This window comes from Sceloporus occidentalis, unplaced genomic scaffold, assembly GCF_023333645.1.
Source record: "Sceloporus occidentalis isolate IW3139 unplaced genomic scaffold, rSceOcc1.0.p SCAF_26, whole genome shotgun sequence".
Lineage (NCBI taxonomy): Eukaryota > Metazoa > Chordata > Lepidosauria > Squamata > Phrynosomatidae > Sceloporus > Sceloporus occidentalis.
In genome coordinates, this window is record NW_028317006.1 from 11289424 (window position 1) to 11313682 (window position 24259).

At 41.4% G+C, this 24259-nt stretch overlaps 1 protein-coding gene across 3 annotated transcripts in view; it reads right to left on the reverse strand.

Moving 5' to 3' along the window:
* LOC149300162 (germ cell-less protein-like 1) overlaps nt 1-24259 on the reverse strand; it is a 28054-nt gene that overhangs the window by 2433 nt on the left and 1362 nt on the right. Inside the window, exons 3-12 of one of the 3 annotated variants that reach the window (XM_089485753.1) lie at nt 23666-23762; nt 21158-21255; nt 20273-20385; nt 17943-18008; nt 15658-15742; nt 14801-14891; nt 11225-11368; nt 4670-4739; nt 2693-2768; nt 177-322 (exon numbers count right to left, since the gene is read on the reverse strand). In XM_089485753.1, coding sequence (XP_089341879.1) covers nt 177-322; nt 2693-2768; nt 4670-4739; nt 11225-11368; nt 14801-14891; nt 15658-15742; nt 17943-18008; nt 20273-20385; nt 21158-21255; nt 23666-23762 — 986 coding nt within the window. Of the gene's footprint in view, nt 1-176; nt 323-2692; nt 2769-4669; nt 4740-11224; nt 11369-14796; nt 14892-15657; nt 15743-17942; nt 18009-20272; nt 20386-21157; nt 21256-23665; nt 23763-24259 lie in introns of all 3 variants that reach the window. The other 2 variants (XM_089485754.1, XM_089485755.1) reach the window with 2 other exon arrangements.

The window sequence follows — 24259 nt, forward strand, 5'->3', positions numbered from 1 at the left end:
AGCACAGCATTGCCTTAGAGCGGTTTCTCCTTCTGCCTACACGGGAAGGATGATCCATCAGCACGCCAAGGCTTTGGTAAAGTATTCAGACGGCACGGCTGTGCTTCCGTGCATTCTCCAACGCGGCGCGTCTTCGCTCTAGCGAGCGGATGGCTGCTGCAGTGGGTTTTTTGTACCTGAACGCGATGTTCCTTGTGGGCTGCAGGCTGACAGAACCGCTGCAAGGCTGATTCAACGTGTTACGCTTAAAGATGATGTAGCGGTTTGTGTACGTGACAAGCAAGTCAAATCCGAAGTTAAAGCCGGTCCATCTCCAGCAGTACTAGACAGGAGAAAACAGGGAGGAGGAGGAAGAAAAGAAGGACAAATTACATGGAAGCAAACGTATGGTTCTGTCAACTAGACTTGAAAGATCAGAGGTTTCTACTGACTGATACAGTGATGGCTGAAGGAACCCAAGCAGAATATGAGCAAACATCGCATCTAAAGAAAATCAACAATAGTCTACTTTAAAAGACATTAAATGTAACAAGACAACTCTAATATATTGAAGGTGATCTTCCCCATGGCTAGCAAGTCACAGAAATCTATTATATATTTCTATTATTGCTTACACAATTATAATGACTAGAGGTAGGAGGAAAAACTGCCATCCTTGGTGGAAATGCCCCTTTCCTCCCTGCAGAATAAACGTTTACATCCACGGCCAGCTACGGCACGTTCCTCGTAACGTTTACGCCAGGATGGCCGGGAGGACTGGTTACGGTAGGTCCTGACTCATTCATTTTAATGTTTAAGATGGACTCTTCTGCGTACGTCACGTTACTGCTTTTCTCCTACACTCGGAAAATCGTTTCAATAAGTGGCCCCATTACCAGGAAAAATGCGTTACTCATTCATACGGACGCATCCATTAACGCATAAATACAATACGCGCATTTTAACCGCCTTGTCAATTGTCATAAGTTTATAAGACCGAGCGGGTCTTATGTGCCGTCAAATTCTGCCGTTTCATAAAAGGTCTCGCAGGTTAAGATCGTTATTACGGCAGAAAATGCAATAATGAAAAGGACGGCGTGGCTGAGGTTGCAGACGCAGTACTCTGCCGTACCCCTTAATACATCTGCCGTGTGCCGGCTGCACGCCTTTAGAAATAAATGTACTAGGTGCTGGGCTTAATATTGCAAAACACTGCCACCCACAGAGTTTCCATTCACATTCCCAGCGCAATTACCATTTCTTATCAAATCTTAGAGCGGGATTCAGTCATCCGGAAGAAAATAAACCATTATCCACTTTTTTTCCCCATTTTATTTTTTTCCCCCCATTTTCCACGGTTATTAGAAGCCAAAGACATTTTCCCATAAGAAGGTACTCGCATCCGACAGCAGCACACGCGAGGGCCGAGGAGCGCTTCGTGATGGGACTTCTGAGACATGACGTGCTGCTGTAAGAGACAAATCAATGCCAGAAGGACACGTATATAGCTTTGTGACCTATTTATTGTGTATTATAATCGATACGATGGTAAGTGACCCATAAAAAGACATGTGGAAGCTAACGAGGGTGACAGAGTGGCCTCTCGTGAACCGTAGCTTCAGACCCATTTCATACTTTGTTCTTTTATTATTATTATTATTATTAAAAGGATGGCTTGTGTACACTGTATATATTTCTCTTTACGCGTATGTATAGGATACACAAGCACATGCTGATACCAGGACACAGGGATCTGGGCATATCCGTTAAGTGCTTTATAGCTATGTGCTAAAATAATAAAATAATATAAAACCTCTCATTTATATTATGTTTATATATTTGTTGCCAACTTTATTAGGGTGAGAAGCGCAGACAGTATTTTGTTTTTTTTTTTAAAATAATACATTGCACGCAATCCGAGAATCCGGCTACTATCATCGGGTCGCTCTATTCCAACGCAAAGCCGATGTGAATCAGGGGGGAGTTTCGCCTGGGACGGGACGTAATGGAAACAATTCTCGCGCAGCTTTGTTTAAGGATTAAACACGGCATCTTGAAATGATTGCCATGGAATACGTTCTAGCAGGATCATGTCTATATAAATGCCAGCCGGATATCTGATCTACTTTCTCCAAACAACCTGGGTAGATTTCCTTTGATCAATATATTTAAAGGATTTCCGGTTTAAGGCTGAGAGGGGGCACTCAGGAAAAAGAAAAAAAAAAATACACGTTCAGCAGAGAAAACGTATATTTTTTACTATACCCGGAAAAGGCATCAGAAATTAAACCGCGGTAAATCTATTAAAATCATTAAAAAGTAGAAACAGTTATACTCTTTGTGGTGCAAGTAGATGTTGTTTTGGTGTTCATGCCGCAACTGCTCTTACCCCAGGCTCTTAGAAAGCCAATACCAGGCTGTCCAACCGGGCCCCCCATGGGCTGTGACTGACCAAAATATGCTTAGGGTCTCAATACAAAAGAGCCAAATCCTCTGTATATATGATACACACTTTTTGAGATAATGACAGTTCTGCCGTTGTACAGTAAGGGCAATTATGCTCAACTACCAGTCCCCCCCCCCCTAAATTTTTACTGAAGAGGAACGTGGAAGCCAAAAGGCCGGTAATCTGGCTCGGTGTAGCAGAAATATTAGCACGACAATTTAAAATAAACACAAGTAATTGTGAGTCCGCAGAGATTTGCGTTCTTACATCCCCATCCTTTGAGAGTTTCCTGCCGCATCTCATGCTGTTGCTTTCCAGTTCATCTTTATTGATCTCCAGAGGCCTGTGAATAGACGATGGGGTTATTGTCTTTTAATAGCTCGGTGACATAGCATCAGACAAAATGACATCACTATAAACGCACTGCATTGGGGGCCCAATGAAAAGCACCGTCTATAAAACAGAAGCTTAAATGACCGCAATGGACATGCGCTTGGCATGTAGACAGCAGGGGTGCATGGACAACAAAGGTCCCGAAAGGCTGAAACACGCAAACCAAATTGCATCCTTGATGCATATTATGACACAATGAACAGCTTTAATACTGGCTTTAGATATCGTTACCGTGCCTTGATCCCATTATCTCCTTACCGTATGTAGGACACTTCCATTCATTAACCAAACTGCTCTGATACTTGTCGATAACTCCTTTAATTACATATGGCTGAAAAGATTCAATAGACCATGATTTAAACGACCAGTTAAGGCACACCCCATACTTCTAAAGGGTTAATGCCATTTTGGAGTCAAGAAGAAATATTCCCGTTTTTGAGGCACAGATGGATATTGCTTAAATTCTTCTGGCTCAACATCCAACCTAAATTTTTATGTTAACCAGTTAGTGTAAAGCCCTAGATCCATTGTTCCATATGTTATAACTCGTTCCTCTGAAGTGTGCTTGACTCGGTAATATACTGTATGGCTCGGGAGCCCATGGGGAGACTGCACATTTCCATAAAGACTGGTACGGAGGCCCAATCATTTATTAAACAACTGACATGGGCTGCACGTGTATCATGACGGTATGACTAGGATCTAGATTCTAGATACACGGCGTTAGGGTGAATGGCTGTTAAGCTGTTTGTTTATTAAGATAACTTGGCAAAAAAACTAACTTGAGGAGCAAAGCTGCAAACTTCAGATATAGTTATTAAAAGTCAGAAATATTTGAAGTCCCATCACGTACTATTTATCGATTAAATAGACAGCCAAGCATTCTCCCACCCCAGTACCAAGCCAATGAATGCATCACGCATAGGCAAAGCTAAGGAGGTTCTGTCTGTGCCACAGGGCTGGCCTTCCCAACTGGCTCTGAGAATGCCTTGGGTAACTAAACCAACAGCCCCATTCAGAAAGAAAAGAAACACAACTTTAGGCAGACAAGCCCAGGGAGAGAAGCCGAGGAGACCGTGCCGGAAGCCAGGCACAAATCTAATCCATAAGTGGTGTTTAACAAAGTGGAATGATATTTCATGTCTTTCAATTATTCACGAAGTAAGAGCTTTGCCTACAGGCGGAACAGCTTTTATTACTAAACAGCTCGAGAATCATTTTCCTTTCTCTTTGCACAGTATAAACGGATCAGATGCGAGAGGTCCTCCTGTGTAGCTGAAAAGTTCAAAGTCACCTAGATATGGATTTGGTCCGGTGAAAAAATCTTCAGGGTGTAACGACCAGGGAGAGGGCTTCTGCCAGCAGCTTCGTCTCGGACGTTAGGGTAGAACTCCTGATTTGGATTTCCATAAACTTTTAAAGTGGGAATAGTGCTAGCAATAGGGTTTTTTTAACCAATAATAGTGCAGGATTTATCTGAAACAGAAGCTTTCTGGCCCTCCTTTTATGCGACTCCATAAACGACTCAAACTAATAGCACTAATGTGACTCTTCTACATATATCATAACACCTTTCCGGACTTTAAAAAACGCATGTACAGTAAGAAATCTAGCCTGAACGGCCCTTGCAAGAGAACAGTCTTCCCTTGGATGTGGGCTAAACTATTATAATAAAATATATAGGCTACGGAAACGTAATTAACGTAAATGTGCTGCTTACTTTTTTTGCCACGGTCACATGCTTTTTTGTGTGTTTTACTTGCAGTGCCAATGGAGGGTCTCGAGTAAGAATTACTATACATTTCTAGTTAAATGATTCTTATAGCAGGTTGCCGAATGTTGTGCACTCACCCGGTATCATTATCCTGCTCTGCACGGAGCATGGTGAACCACTGCTGCTTGTAAATGGAAGACAACCATTCTGCAAAAAGAGGAACATCGCTTTTGGTTTTATGAATTTTATGAATCAAAAAAAAAAAAAAGTAACATTTGCTTGACATAGAAAGTATTAGTTCGGCATTCTACATCTCTACACATTCCCAGCCAGGATAAGGGTCCGGGTTATCAGCTAATTTGTATTTATTCATTCATATAGGCATTTTATATAGTATATGATTCAATTAGATGGCAGATTGCAATCTCGTATGAGCAGGGACCTCCTCACCTGTCGTTTCTGTAAGTTTAATTATTATGTTATATACTACTCGTCCTGTTTACCCATTTTACCCATTGGTAGTTGGTCACTAGCAGAGAAGGGAATGAGGGGAATGAAATGGGTACTGGCCTGCTAAACAAATACTTATGATGGGCCCTGCCACTGGAGTTGGCTTCATTGGTTGATGGCAGACGAGCCCCCGGCTGGCGACCAATAAGAGTCGCTCGTACAGACTTTTAAAATACTGGTGTAGCAACTTGGCCGGCAGAGACCACTGGTCTCCCTGCTCCAACAGTTAAAGGTCCGTTCAAAGCGACTTTATTGGTCGGACCTTTAACTGTTGGAGCAGTGAGACCAGTGGTCTCTGCCAACCAAGTTGCACCAAGTTAACCCCTGACGGCGAACCTACGGATTTCCACTCCAGTTATCTACGCAGCAACGCAGGGGTTAACGGGAGCGGAAATCCGTAGGTTCGCCGTCAGGCCCCATAACCCGACGGCGAACCTACAGATTTCTGCGTCCGTCAACCCCTGCGATGCAGCGTAGATAAGGTAGGCTAGATGGGGAAGGGACCATGGAGATTAGTAGACGAAGAAGAAAACTCTTCATGTTGTGTGTCTACATTTTGCTGCCCCCGCCACCGTTGTTTCTTAATTTTTCGGTTTGAACAACGAAAACGCACTATTCGTGTTCGCCCGAAAACGAATGCACAAGTCTAATAGACACATTTAAATACCCAAAGGGATTTCACAAAGTAAAGGAGGGAATTTTATTTAGAAAGAGAAATGATAGAATAAGAAGTCAATCTAAAACTAGAGGGACAGATATTATTATTATACTTTCTTTATAAAGCGCTGACAGATTCCGCAGTGCTGTACAAAGATGAAAATGTTACAGATAATGACAAGTGCAATACAGCAATTGACATACAGATACAAGATGAATGAAGGGCCCTGTTCCCGCAGCAACTAGCAATCTAGGTGTTTAGATGTAATGCAAGGAAGTTTTACTTTACTGGGTAGTAGATAAATGGAACAGCCTCCCCGCAGACACGGTGAAGGCAAATACAGTGAAGGAAACATGCATGAAAAAGGCATACAGCTACCCTGAATCTAACAGAAGAACAATTATTAAGGTCTTTACATCAGGAAAAATGGACAGACTAGATGAGCCGGATGGGTCTTATCTGCCTCCAAGTCCTTGCTAGAAGCAGTGATTGTGATGGGGAAAACAGAAAGCATTGAATAAATGCGACTAGTGGGAGGGAGCGAATACCCAGGGCCACAGTTAACCAAGATGAATGCTGTAGCTCAAGAATAACTTGGGAGGTCAAACAGACTATAGTTGCCTTCAAACTAATGGAGGGTTTGAAAAGAGAAGGATGGGCTGAGCTGAGGAATGATTAAGACCTGGAGCTAGTAGGGCCCTAAAATCTGGTATTGAAATATTATGTATTATTTACAGTAATATGTATTCTAACCAGTCAGCTGTATAACCGTATAGCTGAGTAGGGTTGCTTTTAGTATAGAAGAGGACAGGTTAACCATCTTTTCCAGACACGTTCCTTCAGATCATCATCTGTGTTGGAGAAAGCAACCTTGTAGGTTCTGTAATTGACATTTGAAGTGCATCTTCAAATTATGACGAGCATTGGAATGGTGTTTAATGTTCTTTTAAAGCCATGGCTGGCTTGGCAAACATCAACGTACTGCAACCAAGAACATGAGAAATAGTGCTGGCAGGGTATTAACGTTTTCTCTTTAGTTGAAATATCTCTGCTCAGTCTTACGGACCTCTATTATTTTACTCTTATCAATGGAGCTACAGTTTTATTGCCAACTATTGGAATCCATCAGCCTCTCTTGCAATTTACAGCACTTTAGATGGAGACAATTTCTCCAAGCTCCTGGTCTATTCGCCTGACATATTTCTCCAGAGAAGACATCTCACACAAGATAACACGGACTTAAGGTCCTTAAGTATGCAGCCCGTTCAGGGACACCCCGTTTGTTGAAATACCTCAGACTCGGTTTTAAAACCATAACAAAAAAAAGAGCAAAGTCCGAGAACAAGATGGCCGCCGCTCCTACAGTTTTACAGCTGTTGCATACAACTCCATTGGAAGTTTCTCTCCCCAATCAGCCCCTTCCCAGCTCGTAATACGTATGCAAACCGGCCTTCGGTAAACAGATTTCTCCAGTCCTGAATTGGGAAAGGTTTGGGGTATATCTAATTTTCTATTTTGACTTTTAATGCTCTGAATGTGGCTGTATTAGAATACGATCTATGCTGTTAAATGTCTAAAATGATTACAACCTACAGGGCTATAGCTCGTTATCTAAACTACCACCACACAGGTTCAAAAAAAACAAAACAAAAAACCTAATATTGCCCATACAGATATGTTTTAATCCCCCCCCCCGTTCAAATATATGGTGTTCTCGAACTCAAACTATGGGCGGCAGGAGCTTTGAAGGATTCTTCTAGGATTTCTAGGAGATTGAGTAAGTCTACAGTCTGTCACTGACAGAGGAGGAATGGAAATGTAACGTGCGCCGGTCCATTAGACAAATTACCCACGTCAGATTCTGAGCGGAGCCGTACAGAGAGCACCGAGAGGTCCCTGTAACTTCACGGTGGGGAACTCCATGCCTTCTTGTCGTTACTTTGTCTAGACTTTACATGAGATCGGTCTACAGCATTCTTAAGCTTTAAATGAACAATGAAAATCACAATACAGAAATACACGCCAGCAGATTAATACAGCGAGAAATATTATATCAGCCGCGTTCTAGATATTTGGAAGATGACAGGATCGGCTTTGCCCTCCTCGCGCGACATCACTTATCAGAGTGACAGATCCAGGCAGCCAACGCTCACAGTTGTAATTAAGACAAACAAATTCTACGCACATCCTAGTCAAGAAAGCAAGCCTATTACTCCTGAGATAAGGATAAAGTTGTTTGGAAGTAAAGAGATGGATCTGTGAAATATATATTAAAGTTTTAAAATGTACTGAAGGCTTGTACGAGCAGCTTACTGCGCAGCGGGCCCCCAAATTCACAAATGTCATTCTTATCCCTGAAACGTCTATCTTTACATTAATCATAACAGAAATATGCTGACGGCTCTACCGGCTCCATTCAATAATACCATACACTTGCCTTTATTACTACATTAAAGGATGATTAAGGCTCCAGTGAAGCACTTGATAAGGAAATGGATATAGCTGGATCATTTTATTGGGTCAATGTAAGGAATAAAAAAAAACAAAAAACGATGTAACAGTTTCAGGATCTCAAAAGTCTCCTCATCATAAGGAGACCTCAGGTCCAGAAAGCTTATGTGACTCTGTGTCCTACACTACACAAGATTAGAGATGGGAAGCCCGGGGGGGGTCTTCATGGTATTCAAAGTATATAACCTGAAGACCTTTTTGAAAGACTTCTCAAATCATTGCAAGTTCTCTCACCTGAAGCAAATCCTGGAATACAAATACTGAGAATGCGATTCTCAAATAAGAGCAATATGCATTTCTGTCTCTAGGGGCGCTGCAGGGAAAATGCTTCGGTTTAGTTTGGTTGTGGCTGGGCTCCATCTTCTTGGTATATTATCTTATATTTATATAGCGCCAACAATTTACGCAGCGCTTAATACAAAACATACATTCGAGGGGTCTGACAAGACGAGAATTGACAGACTAAGACAAACCGATATATTAGGTGGAAAGAGACCTGCTCGCAAGCTTACACAGCAGTTAATTGACAGTTAAGAATTTAAATTAGTCTATAAAATTAGGTTCTCTTTAGAACCCTCATCGAAATGACCCCTATTATTGTTCACCCCGTCACAGTGTAAATGTTTACCTATAGTCCGAGTCCGGCCAGTAAGCTGGTTTTTCTTTTCCTCCTCTCAGTAATATGGCGAGACCCACATCCTGTCCTCATGTATGGATGAAATGTCCGTGACATATACAGACCTTGTTCCATTTGTAACAAAAACTGATGCTAATTTAGTTTATTATTACTGAATAAGTGGCACTTTTACTTCAAGCATAATACTTTTATATACACTGCATCTCATGTTCCCAGTGATACAAAATGATTTTTTATTTGGAAAAACCTTTCCAATTTGATGTTGTTCTGGATAACTGACCATTTTGGTGGATGTATGGGAATTTTACATAACCAACTTCATCCAGTCATCTCAACATCCCCCTACAATTACCACTGTGATGTCTAAAAGATGAAGTTTTGTCTTTGTCATTCAGTTGCAAACAACGATATTGGGCCCTTGCGTGCAGTCTTGGGAGACGGGTACGTCTTATTGTAAACAAAAAAGAGAAGCATAATGTTCTAAGAGAGTTATAGGATTCTTTGAATGTTTCAAACCATTTGATCCCTCATTTTACATTACAGCCATAGAAGTTTTAGATTTACTTCTATTTTGTATGATAAAGTATTATGGTTGGTCATTCAGCTGGTGGCTGCCTCTACCTCTCAAGCCAGTGGTGCTCCATCAATGTGCTCATCACGCTATCCTGCATCTCCTGATGACAAGCTATGTGGTGTAGCGTTGAGACTGGGCTTAAATATTTTTACTAAACCTTATTATTTATTGATTTATATAGCCTCATAATATTCCACAGCATGGCACATAACAAGTAATGGCTTGCATAACAATTTGGACTTAGAGAAACAAAAGATGCTAAAAATACTACTATTATAAAACGGATAACTGCTGCCTATACACAGACCATGTTGCTGTACAGCCTTGATATATGCAGGCTGAGCAGCGCATGCACAGCTATGGCAAAAGCCTCATCGCTACAGGAGATCTTCACATACCAGTCTACATTTTGCTTAAATGGACTACAACTGTCAAGAAAATATAGGACTACAGCTTAAGAAGAGGCCTGGCCCAGATGTGGCCAACCAAACAGCACCTGTGTGCACCGGGGATAAAGGAAAAGGCACTCATCACCTAAAACTCTGGAACGAGGATTGTTTTACGTAATGCAGGTTGTGAGAAAAACACCACGAGCAGCTGCTGTATCTCCGCGGTGGCAGGAACTCTCTCGACGCTTGTAGCAATAATTAGAAAACGAGTACAAATATTAAACATCGGTACTAGCAGCGGCTTCTTATAACCGCATCGCAGGCAATGCTTTATTTATCCTATTACCAAGCAGGGAGAAGGCAGAGTAAATTGAGTTTAGATCATTTTTTCAGAAACTCAGCTACAGCGAACTTGTTGTAGCCTTTCTGGTACGCCATTAAATACGGTAACTTTCTCCCTCCCGAGTCACATATTGAACGCTGTAGCTATACAAAGACTGAAGGCCTTCATAATGGACGCATTTTAGACATTTATCAGTCAAACCACCGGTAATAATTACTCTTTCTTTATGAAGCCAATGTTCCCATAACAGAGTACAAGTATATCTATTTTGATTGGCGTCTGTATGCAATCAATTAGTGCCTGCCACAGTTTAGAGCAACTAAATCCATGTTGGGAATTGGGCCACCCAAGGGCTACGTAAGACCTCAAGCTCTAGGCAAAGCAGAAAGCTGAAGCATAGGAGAGGTGCTGCTGCTAAACAGACAACAGGACCAATAACTACCCGTCACGATGTATGGCAGTATGAAAGATGAATAGAATGCCAATGCTCTTAACAAAAAAAAAAAAAAGTTTCTTTTGGAACCTACTAGAAAGGAAGGCTTCACACTGGTTAGTACAGGACCAACAGAGCTAAGACCAACTACTGCAGGGATTTTCATTCAACCAATGTAATGCTTGCAGAACAGTAGATCCCTCTATGATTAACCAATCCACAGAGACGACTGGCATTTGTCCCGGCGGCAAGTGACTCATAAGTAATAGGTTATGGATATAATGACCATTACAGTCGCATTGTAATGTTAGGTCTCTCGTCAATTCAGTTCGGCACACATCTCACCCGTTGCGTTCTTTTATGAACGGTTCACCTATTTCTCGTCTATATTTGGGTATGAAGGATAAATAAAATAGATCAAAAACCAACTTTTTGTACATTTTTTTACTCAACTTTTTAAAATAAACTTAAGAGGCGGATTTCAACAATCGGAACACACAGTCCATTCTGCATATCTTGCAGGCGCAACCTCTTGTGTTGTGAGATTGGGTTACGATCTTGGATTATGAAATCTAACCATTTCTAAGAGTGAGCTGAATATCACCGGCTCTCTATCCCCATGAGAGATTATTCTTACCTGTAGGGATGATTGCGTCGCGCTCAATAATTCGTGCTGAAGCCAGGTCGCTGATGATGTATTGTAACCTCAAGGGTCTAAAAACTGGCACAAATGGGCAACCCTGCTCGCACTCCAGGAAACCGATGCCACTCTCTTCTAATTCTGAAGGAGAAATGAAAGCAGCGAGTTAACCAATCCCATTAACAATACAAGACCATGTTTATATGCATATGGATCGTTACTCCCCTAACACAGTAAGTAAGCTGATATTAAATGCCAGTCCATGTAGCAGAGCCTGTCCTACAGTTCTAAATGGGGTAGCAGAACGTCACGTAGTCTGACACCTAAAAACTCATGTACACCTAATCAGTGTCAAGATAAAGGAGTTATAAAGCCCCACCGGTATATGGCTGAATGCCTGGCTCTACCCACATAGTAATGATCTACATCACCTGTTTCTGGGGTTGTCTAGAATGTTATTTCTATACTTTAATTTAAAAAGTTCATGTTAGGACTCATATGCCAGCACACTTTATCAAAGCTTTCTTCTAAAGCCTTACTGTCCCTTCTAGGCAGTCCAGGGAGTCCTCATTTCTATTCTGGAGTTATTTTTCACTTGGATAACACTCCGCTGCACACAAAACACCAAATGAACCCCTCGAGGCGATGTGCTTGCAGCCTACACACACTACCTCCTCCTGCGCGTGTTATGGAAAATTGATGATGTGTTATTTCATCTTATATAGGTGGGAATTAATTATGGCAGTCTCAATGGAATCAGTATATATGCAGGTATGTATGAGGAGTGCTAGAGGACAAAATGTAAGGTTGGTAAAGACCGCAGGGGGTGATAGGGAGCTTTGTTTAGCCACAGGGAACAAATATTACACAACAAAACCAGCCAATCAAATGTCTTCCCATTAAACCCAACTGGGAACTTCTCCCATATCAAGGAGCGGCCAGCTTCGAAAGGAAAAGGAAAGAAGAAGAGAGACAAGCGAAGGGAAACATCACACACGTGGAGATATCAAGACAGGTAAATATGATTATGCATGTTCAATATTTGTAGATAGGAAATATATATATAAACATACATATACATATAATATAATATAAACATATATGTTTAAGTGTATGCCTTTTAATGTTGGAGATTAAATTGTAATTTGTATTGTTTTATATTTTTAAATGATCTAGTAGTTATGATTTCATGATAGCCAGCATTGTGGAGTCTTTGATATTCTGTTATTGTTTTCAATATATTCTTCTGAACTCTGGGTGAAGCCGAAGCATTCGGTGCGAACCTCACATTAGAAAGATATGGAAAGGGGATTGTGTTAATTAATAAGCCAGAGAGGGTGTCTATCAGCACGTGTCTTGTAAACGCATTCATAGAACCGTTCTCCTAGATAAGTTTCGTGTTTGCATGGCTCATGTGTTCGGTTTTAAGTATGATTTTATAGTCAATAATAACAGCGCTACGGAATATTATAGAAGATAATAAATAATTTTCTTTACAATGTAACAGGGTGATAGGACTCTATTCAGACAGCCTCTGAAAATCACTGCCTCAACAAAATGTTATATTTGAACTACAGTTCAAAAGTTTGGGGTCACAGAAACGCTCTTGGTTTTGAAAGAAAAGATAATTTTGTCCATTAAAATAACAACATGAAACAGATCAGAAATACAGCACAGAAGGTGTTAATGTTGTAAATGACTATTATAGCTGGAAGCGGCTGATTTTTAATGGAATATCTTCATAGGTGTACAGAGACCCTTTATCACTCCCATCACTCCTGTGTTCCAACGGCCCTTTTTCACTCCCATCACTCCTGTGTTCCAATGGCACGTTGTGTTCGCTGATCCAAGTTTAAGTTTAAAAGGCTAATTGATCTTTGGCAATTATGTTGCAGCTAAAAACGTCCTTGTTTTCCATGAAAAAGTGATCACAAAACTTTAGAACGAGAGTGCATAAGAATGCAAAACAAAGCGATGAGAATACAAAAATGGAGGTACCACAATACTAGGCCAAACTGGCAGGTCAGCGATTTAATACTCATTCTTCCCTCACACCCCAAAACGGGAAGAAATTTAAAAAGGTATCATCACATTACATGCAATTTTACTTGGTTAATATATTAACGATTCTTTAATATATTTATATATATATATATTTATATATATTTGAACATACAAAAAAATTCCAATTCTCAATGCTTCCCCTTGCAGATGACTGACATACAAGTGCTACAAATGCCGTACTTTATTATGAATACCTACATTATTCATTGCAAGACACGCAGCGTGTCTGAAACACTCAGTATCTGCTACGAAATTAAGCGGTTTTTACAGAAATCGAAAGGTCCCTGAATTATTTCCTTGTTTGAGAATTTATGGGCTGCACTTATTTTATGTGCGGTTAACCTTTTTGTAGCAGTACAGGAGGGAAGTGTTTCTCGTAGTAGCACAGAGGAGAACTGTTAGAACAGCAGGTCGCAATCTAAAACTTCAGGGTCACAATCTAAAACTTCAGGGTCACAATCTAAAACTAGACGATCGTGCATTTCATTTTGTTCACAAAGTGCAGACGAGCATCTAATTAGTTGAGCTGGGCTGCACAACTACGGTCCCAGAGGGCCACAAAAGCCTGGAATTCTGTGTACCCTTGTCTTAAAACAAGTAAGTTTTAATGATTTTTTGATTGAAATGCTTGCGCTCAGGCTGGGATATCCATATTTATCGATACCGGTGTTGAGCGCAAGCATTTCAATTAAATATTTATGGTCAGTTTCCAGCCCACACGGAGTGGAGCGGGGCACCTCTGGAATAAATAAGCAATACAGCGTGACCTTTTCAAAAAAGGAGTCTAAAGCCAAGTACAATACTACTCTTTCACGTAAGCAGGGAGTGTGTCATGCTGCTCATTTTGCTTTCCCCGATAGCTGCTGCTTTGTGCTGGATTGAATCGAGGTGAGACCTGTATCCAGCTTGCTGAACAGACTATTACTGAAACACAAAGGTCTTGGCAAGCAAATCATCCTAAAATGGTGTCACCACGAGCAATTACCCTATGGACCCCCCCAAAAAAATACGCTCACACTACCCCCTTGTGAAAACTGGCCCTGGAGTTAGATATTTCTTTTATAACATTAAGGCATATTTGCTTAAATATTACTTTGCTGAAACATTTCAACACCCAGACTTCACTATGGAGTATGAAGGGCCAAGCCCAGCGAGTTTCTCGAGCAGGAACCGCTGGCCATGTTTAATGTATGAGATCAAGAAATCTCCCTACATTAACCATGCATTATGAAGGGCTCTCACTGGGGAAACTGGTTGGGGTTGGTAATTTGTAGCTTAGTGAATAAACCCCAAGGTCAGAGCATCAACAAGTAACTGGTTTACAGAGTAGGTAAGGGTTCTTTCGGTAGCATTTGTGGTCCATCTGTAGCCATAGAGAGCATGTATGTTACACACTAAAGGTTTGTTATCCCACCTTCATCTGCCACAACAATTAGCAAAACCAAATGAAACAAATGACTGCTTGCAAACAATCCAGCACTGCACCATTCAGGACACTCAAATACTGACCTTTCCTGCGTTTGGAGAACCAGGTATCTGCTTCAGTCAGCAAATGTTTTAAGGACCCGTTCCAAGAAGGCACTAATTGCAGGAACATCCACTGCAAGGAAATAAGACACAAAAACTCATTAAGAGAAGATAGGTTATTAAAAGTAAAGACACTTAGCTGATTGAGTTTATACCCATATGGATTGAGCAATTTTTTACAAAGTTAAAGAAAAATCAAGGGGAATGCTTGCTAATGCCAGATAGAAAAGAACTTGGGGGCCACAAAAATGAGAAGAGAGCATAAAGAGAAGGGAGAGGGCAAGGTCTGAAAGCACAAGGGTGCAGTCTGAGAACGTGAAGATACCTACGTCAAAGATTTATAGTGAAGTAACAGAATGAAGACATATGTGACAGCTCATAGGAAAAGTGCACGTTTTGTATAGATCAAATTGTTGCTTGCAACACAAAGTGATGAGTCGGCAATACAGCAAGCGGTCACACACAGACTAGAAAATCAATAAACCTCTCGGTAAAAGCTGCGAATACCATAGCTGCGTCTCTGGACTTCATGAATGTAACATAAGCTTATTCACACTCGCTGGAGGTCAGACTTGTCAACACTATAAACCGTTAAATAAGACTGCTCTGGAGTTACACTGCGTCTCCCGTAGAGACTTTTGCCGAGACGGAGTATGAGTGGCAATTCATCTCATTAATTTAGCCGAGCCCAAGTGATACATTACATGCCCCAGCTGTGAGCTCAAAACATTAGACTATGCAGGATTTTCCACGGAAGGTACAGTACTTTGTGGGCAGCGTGATACTCGGATTATTAAACTATGAGCATCTTTTAAAAATTAGAACCTTCTGTCCTGTACCTTTTTTAAAGTTGTATACACATCCATCTCTACTTGCATAACAAGTAAGTCGTGTGAGGAGATCAGCTGTCTCATCATATTGATACTGAAAGGAGAATAAAAAGAACATTAATAGTTAAAATATTCCATGTATACCGTATATAAGATGGACTTGCTCTCTGTGCTTTTAAGTACAGCAGTCCCTAGATCTGGGGGTTTGATTGGTAAAGTAACGAGTCAAGGAGCATCTAACATGCACAGTATAAGTCAGAAGGTATATATGATTGAGCCCCACTTTATCCTTCGTGGATACCCGGCTCAAATGACACTTTTCACTGACGGTACAGTCGACAGAGTTCGTGGAAGAATTGGGTTTCAGCTCCTTGACTTCACTATATATTATAAAAGACCCAATCCCAGTGAGCTTCTGCTGCAAGAGCTTGGCGGGCCTTGTAAAAAGGCATAGTTAAATCTTTTTACAAATTAAAATGATGCATTATGCAGGGCTAGCTCATCCCTTCACACTGAAAAAACTCGCCAGTGTTGGCCCTTCGTAATAAATTCGCAAAATAGCAGCGCTAAAAGCACAACTTGCCGTCACACCGTTACTGAATAAAGGCTGGGCAATTAAAACTGGGTCATTCTATTGATTAGCACAAGGCAATAATACAAGGTCTCGGGGTATTTGTCCAGTAGATTAAACCGGACAGGTTCTTCTGTTCATAAAATGTGACAAGTCACACATATAGACAAACAATATTCTTTAGCTAATGACACACAAACAATGACAATCTTTGACATCTTTATTGAACACACCCATTAAACATTCACAGCGATGGCGGAGAAAATAAGCGAACCCTTGGATTTATAACGGGTTGAACCTTCTTTGGCAGCAAACAAAGGCTAGCAGTAGCTGCGGATCAGACCTGCACAATGTTTAGGAGGAATTTTCTTCACAGAACTGCTTCAGCTCGGCCATATTTATAGGAATGGCCCTCTTGGGGTCATTCACAACATCTCTAATGGCGTAAGGTCTGAGCTCTGACTAGGCCACTCCAAATGGCGGATTAAATCACTCTGTAGTAGATTTACTTTGATGTTTGTGGTCATCGTTCCTCTGCATTACACATCTTCTACTGAGCTCCAGCTGACGGACAGCCACCCCGACGTTACCATGTATGATACCTTCATAAACTTGGGAACTCGTTTTTCACCTCGATGACAGCAAGCTGTCCAGGCCCTGATGCGTTAAAGCCGCCCCAAATCATGACGCTCCCTCCACTGTACTTCGCTGTTGGGGTGATGTTTTCGTGTTGGTATGAGGTGCCCTGTTTATGCCATACGTAGCGCAGTCCACAAAACTTTTTCCCAGTAGTGTTGTGCAGTGTCAGTATGCTTTTTGGCAAACGTCAGGCACGCAGCAATGCAGGAGAGCAGCAGCTTCCTCCATGGTGTCGCTCCATGCACTCCATGCCTGTTCAATGTTTTACAGATTCGTGAACAGAGATGTTAACCGGTTCCAACGATCCTTCAAGCCTTCAACTGTTACTCGGTTCCTGACTCCAATTAGCTTTTGTTAAAATGATTGGCTTAGGGGTCCACATAATGTTTTCCAACCCACACTGTGATGTTTGAAGGATGTGTTCAATATAGACAATTCAATTTGTGTGTTATTAGTTAAAACAGATTGTGTTTGTTCATTATTATAACTTCGATGAAGATCTGACCATATTATAAGACACATTTATAAATGGTGGTCTGACCATCACTGGACTTCAAATCCCACAGCAACGGCACATAAGCTACAAAGAGCAGCTAAGATGACGTGCATTGGCCAACACAGTAATAAGGACTCTGGAAGTGTCACAAATCTTCAAAACTATTGTGTTAGCAAAACGGTAAATGATGATGTTCACTGCCAGGGCACAGATCGCTGTCAAAATATTATTTACACTGGCAGTTCATTGGTACCGGAGAAGTGTTCACCCGCATTCTTAACTGTCTGACACAGCAAAGCGGCAGTTCCATTAGAAACCAAGTATTTAGAATAAATATATATATATATATTATAATCATCTGAGTAATAACTAAACTATTCATTGTGTATATAATGCTGGAGAGATCTAAAGTAAACCTATGATATACTAACACAGCGGGGTAATAAACACGCAAATGACTCGCTGCAGGATAGAAACCTTTCACTAACAGGCAAAGCTGATAATATTGCAGAAAACCGAAGCAAAATGTTTACGTCCCTGTGGTCTGATAAAAGCAGTAACATTTTAAACAGCTTATCCGTTACTCACCCGAGCTCTTTAAATAAATCCACGCTTTGATGGGTCATTAAGTTATTCAAAAGCCACTCAAGGCACCTGGAATGAGAGAGAATGGGATCTATTCTGGGTGACCAACTTAGAAATGAGAAGCACAACAAGCAATTTATCGACGAACTGTTGATTGCATATTGTGCTGCAAATGATATTCTTGCAGAACTTGCACTTCACTGTAATGTGGTGTCAATTTTGTTGTAGGCAATATGAATGTTATATTTCAAATTTATTTCACCCAAGTACTCACCTACCTGCGATCCAGCGTTGCAATAACATTACATTTATTTTTTTAAAGCACCAGCAGATTCTGGTGCGCTATTACAGTACAGGGACAGCGACAATAGTAAAATAACATTTACACGTTAAAACACACTGGTACAGAAGGAGACGAGGGCCCTGCTCTTGTGAGCTTACAATCTATTAGGTTGTTGAAGAGGAGGTGAGACTGCAGGAGAGGACAGCTTAAGCGAGATGATTGTAGTACAGAAAAGGCACTGCTGCATGCGTGGACGATAAGGAATAGGCGCCTTCAGAAACAAGCGTGTACTTATAATCTAATGGAAAACTACACAGCAACGGTTCTGCGCCCACAGGAGAACACCAACCGTTTGTGGGCAGAATGCTTTTAATCATATAGTCTGGGGAAGGACGGGGTAACCATACGGGCGAGTCACATGACATTCTGGGCTAGTCCATCCTTTGACGGTAAAGATGGTGTTTGATGGTGGGCACTCACCACATCCTTAGGGTGCCTGGACATAGTTGGACACTGCTGGCCGGGATGACCAATTGCCAGCATGTGGAGCAGTCCGTACTCGGCTAGATCACACATTATACACACTACATCAAGAGCTAATAATCGACTCCAGCAATTGTTGGGGCAACAGTTGGTGAATGGGAGCAGGAATAGGTCACAGAAGAGTACAAACTTGGGTTCAACACAAGAAAAAAAAAAAAAAAAAAAAAAAAAGAAACAGAGAAGCCTGAATAAAGGCAGCCGCTGGAATGGGCACCGGATAATCACATAACTCGGGGGATGGAGTGACAGCACCTGGACGGCAGGTAAGATGGTCAGGCACATCGCAAGAGGCCAAACCCAGATTCAGTTCCTCTAGAATTCATATAAATCACTGGTGACAGACGGACTCGTTGTTTCGGGAGGCTCATCAATATTCCTGCTGGACAGCAGCCTCTGGAGTTCTAACCGCTGAACGTTGTTTGTGGGTTAATAGAAATTACTTTATTTTCTCCACAACTTTGCCATCACCCATAAGACGGAGCACAATCACCCTGTTACGTGCTGCAGGCAGAGAGAGAACCTGGGGCAAAAACAGCCTTAAAAAGACACTCTCTTAGATCTCGCTGGTTCGTACAAATTTTTTTTTCTTCAACATTCTGTCTAAAAAGGGAAGTAAAATGATGGTTTCAGATCTCAAAATGTGATATTGTACTGCCATCTACTGGTGAGTGGAACAAAATGCCTCAAATACACCGATACGAATGCTACTGCTACAAAGAACTGGAAATAAATGGTTTCAGGCATGCATGCCATTTTCTGCAAATCCATTTGAAGGTTCTATACCCTACATACAAATATACAAAGGTGTTTACATATTATTCCTTCCCATTAAAGGGACACTCCACTCACTTTGATGCATATGATAGCTGCGTGGTCTCTAATTTCCGTAGAGTCCACTCGTATGCACTTGGCCCTTCCGGCAGCGATTTTCTCCGAGGCAGATATACTCGCCTCCGGGGCCGGATGGCAAAGCGCTGTAGGCGGGGGGTCTGCTCAGACCACCCCTGCGCATGTATGGAAAATGCTCCTATTGTTAGGCGGTTTGATTTGGGCAGTGTTATAAGGCTGGGGGAAGTCAGGACAGGAAATTGATTTGATAATGCTAGCTGTGCCACAGGCTGCCTCCAATTTTAGCTTCCACAAGGCAAACCTTCAAACTAAACATTTAATGACCGACAAAATTAAGAACAAGCTTCAAATAGCTTTTACAAATAAACTTGGTTATCCCAAAAACCTATGACGATGACCGTTCCCCCCCCCCTCGACTGTCCCTTTGAACGTCCAAATTACTCCCAAATCTTAACACCAGATCCGACCGATTCCAAATGATCGCGCTAATCACCTTATACTAACAGATCATCGGCCAGCTTTTGTCGCTATACAACAAACACAGAAAATCCGACACCTTCCCTTCTTATTAAGACACCGCGACCTACCCTTCTGATCAGCACTTAAAGATCTGTGAAGCTACACAAGGTCCGGCAGGGAACGGGCGCCTCGTACTTACTTCTTTTTCACGTTGTCTAATCCGTAGATGCTGGCCGCAGCTGAATAGCCACAAACGGTTTGCACGCTGATGGTCTCTTTCATTGTTTCACCGCACTGCTGAATTAAACCATCCTAAGCACAGTAAAGAGTAAAGGACACGCTGCGTAACTGAATACCGGATCATTTTTATATAAGAGAGCTTATAGCATACGAAAAACAACATTTTTCTCTCTCGCAAACACTAAGGAAATCGCTATTCTGTTTCCTTAAAAGAGACTTATAATGCAAAAATGTATTTTTCTCAAGTATAACATTCAGCGCTGCACATGGTAATGTAGGGCAGCAAAAAAAACACCTGGTTTTACTTAATTCCAATAATCTTCATTTATCTGCAGAGCTGGCGGCCGTCATTGTTCTCAGTCATGTGATATTTTGGTTGCCTTTCCCTGTTCAAGCACCACACTGAGCTGATGCTTTATGGCAGTACTAATGAAGTCGGCTTTTACATAGACTTTCATTGCTGTGATTAAGACTGAGCCATTCTATTGTTTAACAATGCCAGGGTGTTTTTCGAGTAGCTTGTGCTAGAACATATAAACATGGCTTAACTGCAACTACCTGAAAACATAATATGCAGAAACATTTGATTTTCAATATTTTATACTGATACTAGTAATAAAGAAATATGTAGAGTTCCCCTTTGAAAAGGAACAATCCCCTGGCAGACCGTTCATGTAAAAAGTCTAGAATCCAAAGTTTTGTATCCAATATGAGAAGCATACAATCTGTGTCTACGCTTTCGCATCAGGTAGATAAGAAACTACAAATCACATGAAATTATCAGTAAGAGATAAGAGCGAAAACCCACAATAAGCGAGGGCAACGGCAATATTTCTGCCCTTACCAGCTGCAACATGCAGGCAGCGGCTAGGATTGAAATCACACGGCTGGGCTTTATGAGGACCTCATCTCTGTACAACGAGCCAAAGGCCACCTGCAGAGCTGCAAGAGACAAAAGAAATTGGTAAATGCAGAATAATAATAATTCCAATTATAAATATAATAATAATAATATTAATAATAATACTACTTCAATACTGAGAAAAGAGCTTTACAGCCCCTAACTTCACAGTCCCCCACCTCCCGGAAACGGTACGCCACAAAATGTCACATTTATTACGGTAAAAAGCGGCCCTGCATCCAAAAAAAACAACTCTTTTCTGCAACAGCCTCTGCTTTAGGCATGCAAGGTATATCTGAGATTTAAAAGAAAAAAAAAAAAAACATACGTAAAGCATACGATTTCTCTATTCATTATAATGCATCACTTACCTGTAGGAGAGGTCGGAGCTCTGCCTGTATGCCGCCAATAAGCAGCACAAAGCAGCTCCCATTGAAGCCAATGGAAGCACTTTCCGCACTTGCGCGTGAGGGGTTTCATTAGACCCCTCTGGAACTCACACAAAAGCAAGCTGTGGAGTTAAACGCGCATGTGCTTTAGCGAGCAGGAGACGTGGCCAAACTCAGGATTCAAGGGGCAGGAAAGAAACAAATGTATACGGGGGGGGGGGGATTCTCCATGCATTTACAAGGGGGGCGCATAAATATAAAGGGAGGACTCAGACGTCATATGCATTAATGCGCATATCATCCGCTCCGAAAGGGATTTACGTAAAACCTACGCTCCGGCCCTCACGTGCACTTTAACGCAAAACCGGTTGTTAGAATTACCCAACTCAATAGAGATTCATCGGAGCCTCTAGCACTGCCCCATGCAAGAGACCCCCCCAAACACGAGCATTTCCCTGCCTGGGCCGGCCGTGATGATATGTTACAGTCCTTCCTACAACATCTCCAGAAAAGCATTTAAAAATGATTTATGAAATCACGTCAGTACATTTAATGCGGGCACAGGGTAATTGGCCTCTCAGCAAAGGTCTCACGTCCACCAACCAGGAGATAAATACACTTTTTACTTTGATCCTGACAGGAAGGTTAAATACACGGCAGAGTTACGTTAACGACATCAAGTTCCTTCCAAATCTACTTCTAATAGTATGCGTAATAAAGGGCTGCTAATCCAATCGCATTTTCTTGTTTTTTTACACTTTTATCACAAAGTAAATGAGAAAAAAACTAAATACATTCATATACTTCATATGCCCAAGATTTTCATTTAGTTTGGCAGTTTTACGGCAAATATAAAAAGGTGTGCATTTTATTTTTATTTGAAAACTGTAATATTTTCAAATTTGGCTCCAACTGAGGCTCACAGATCTCAAAACCTCTACATAAAATGGCATGTTTCTGAAACGCAGACAAAACAGGGTATTGCACTATGGTCATTTTGACATGTTTAGCGTATTCATTTTCCCACAACTTCATCCAAAATTAGCAGTAAAAAAAACAAAAAAACAAAAAAAATAAAATAAAAATCGACTTTTCAAACAAGCTTCGTAACGGTGCTTTGGATTTCTTGCCCTGGGTATTTCCACCTAGAGAAACAAATTGTGATCTGCAACATTCCCAGAGTACAGCGATGCCCCACATGCATCAAGGATTGTTTTTGTGGGTTTCCTATTTTATTTTGTCCCTTTTATAACTTTTTAAATATAAAAAAAAAAAAAAAATTGTATTTTTTTTGCACTACAGCTAGAGATCCCACACGGGGTCTTTTTGAAACGGGGAAACCCTTGTGATGTCATGATGACATGACTACAGCGTTTTTTCCCATCAAAGTGCTCTTAGAGCACTGTACACTTCATTATTTTTTGTATACTTTCTTATTATAATTTTTTCATACAACCACAGGCTCCTCCTGGACCCTACAGTGATCTCTCTGCTTCCGATCACACAGTAACGAGTGACGTAACAGTACATCCTCTGGAACCAACTGCAGGGATTTGGGGACGAACCGCTACGGCCTTCATCACGAAGGGGTTAAAATAATATAATCTGAAGTTAAGCGCTGTGAGGCAGTTCTTCAGATAAGGTGAGCGATCATGCCCCTGGTCTGACTATTTCCCGTAGGGCACATTTTTTCTTCTGGAAGCCCCGCACGCAGCATTGTTCACCTCCGCAGACATTCCGCAGTTTCAGTTCCGCAACTTGTTTTAGGCCTGTGGCAAGCACACATAAACCCCTTTGTGACCAATGACTTACCAGGTACATCATGAAAAGAGGGCCAAGAACGTAACCGACTGGAGCAGTCAGTCTACAGCAAATCCCCCTGCGCTTGAACGCATGCCACCGCTTCTACAGCCAACCGCATTCATGGATACCGTTAAATGCCAAACGCACAGAGGGAAATAACGGCTGAATAAAGACATAACGAAAACGCTCTGATCCTGTAGTGTAAAATCGCCCTTGTCCTTAAGGGGTTAAATGCCTGGGGTAACACGAGCACTCTTACCTTCTGCATCAATATTGCGATCAGGAATCTCCAGCTCTATGACATCCATACTGGATTCTTTCCAGGAACCACAAAACATGCTGGAGAAGTACCCAGACTGGAAGAAGAAAATAATACCATCCGGTTATTGAAATCTCAATATAAATGACTTTAAAACGTAAGTCTACATAAGTGCCTACGGGCCCATCAGCCCACCGGTTCAGTAACTGAGTAATGAGCGCCACTCTTATGGCGATAGTTTCTTGTTCTCCAGGGGCCACAATTGAAACCATGTCATACAGATACAAAATGTGCCCGTAGCTGTATATTATGTGTTATATATTAGTAGTTATTGGTCGCACTCGTTCTCCGTGTATATGTTAAGCCAAACAAATGACTCATCAACTCAACAGAATATCACCGCAGGACACCCATCACAATAAAGACTATTTCAATCCAACACCGGCAAACAGGCTTCACACATAATCCCATTTTGGAGTGACTGTGTTTGGAGAAAGCTCAGGGTACTTGGATACCTTTATAAATAGCAGCTAGAAGAACGACCGCACCATTTATTTCCTGAATACTAGGTATGGATCGTTGCATCAGCTACCT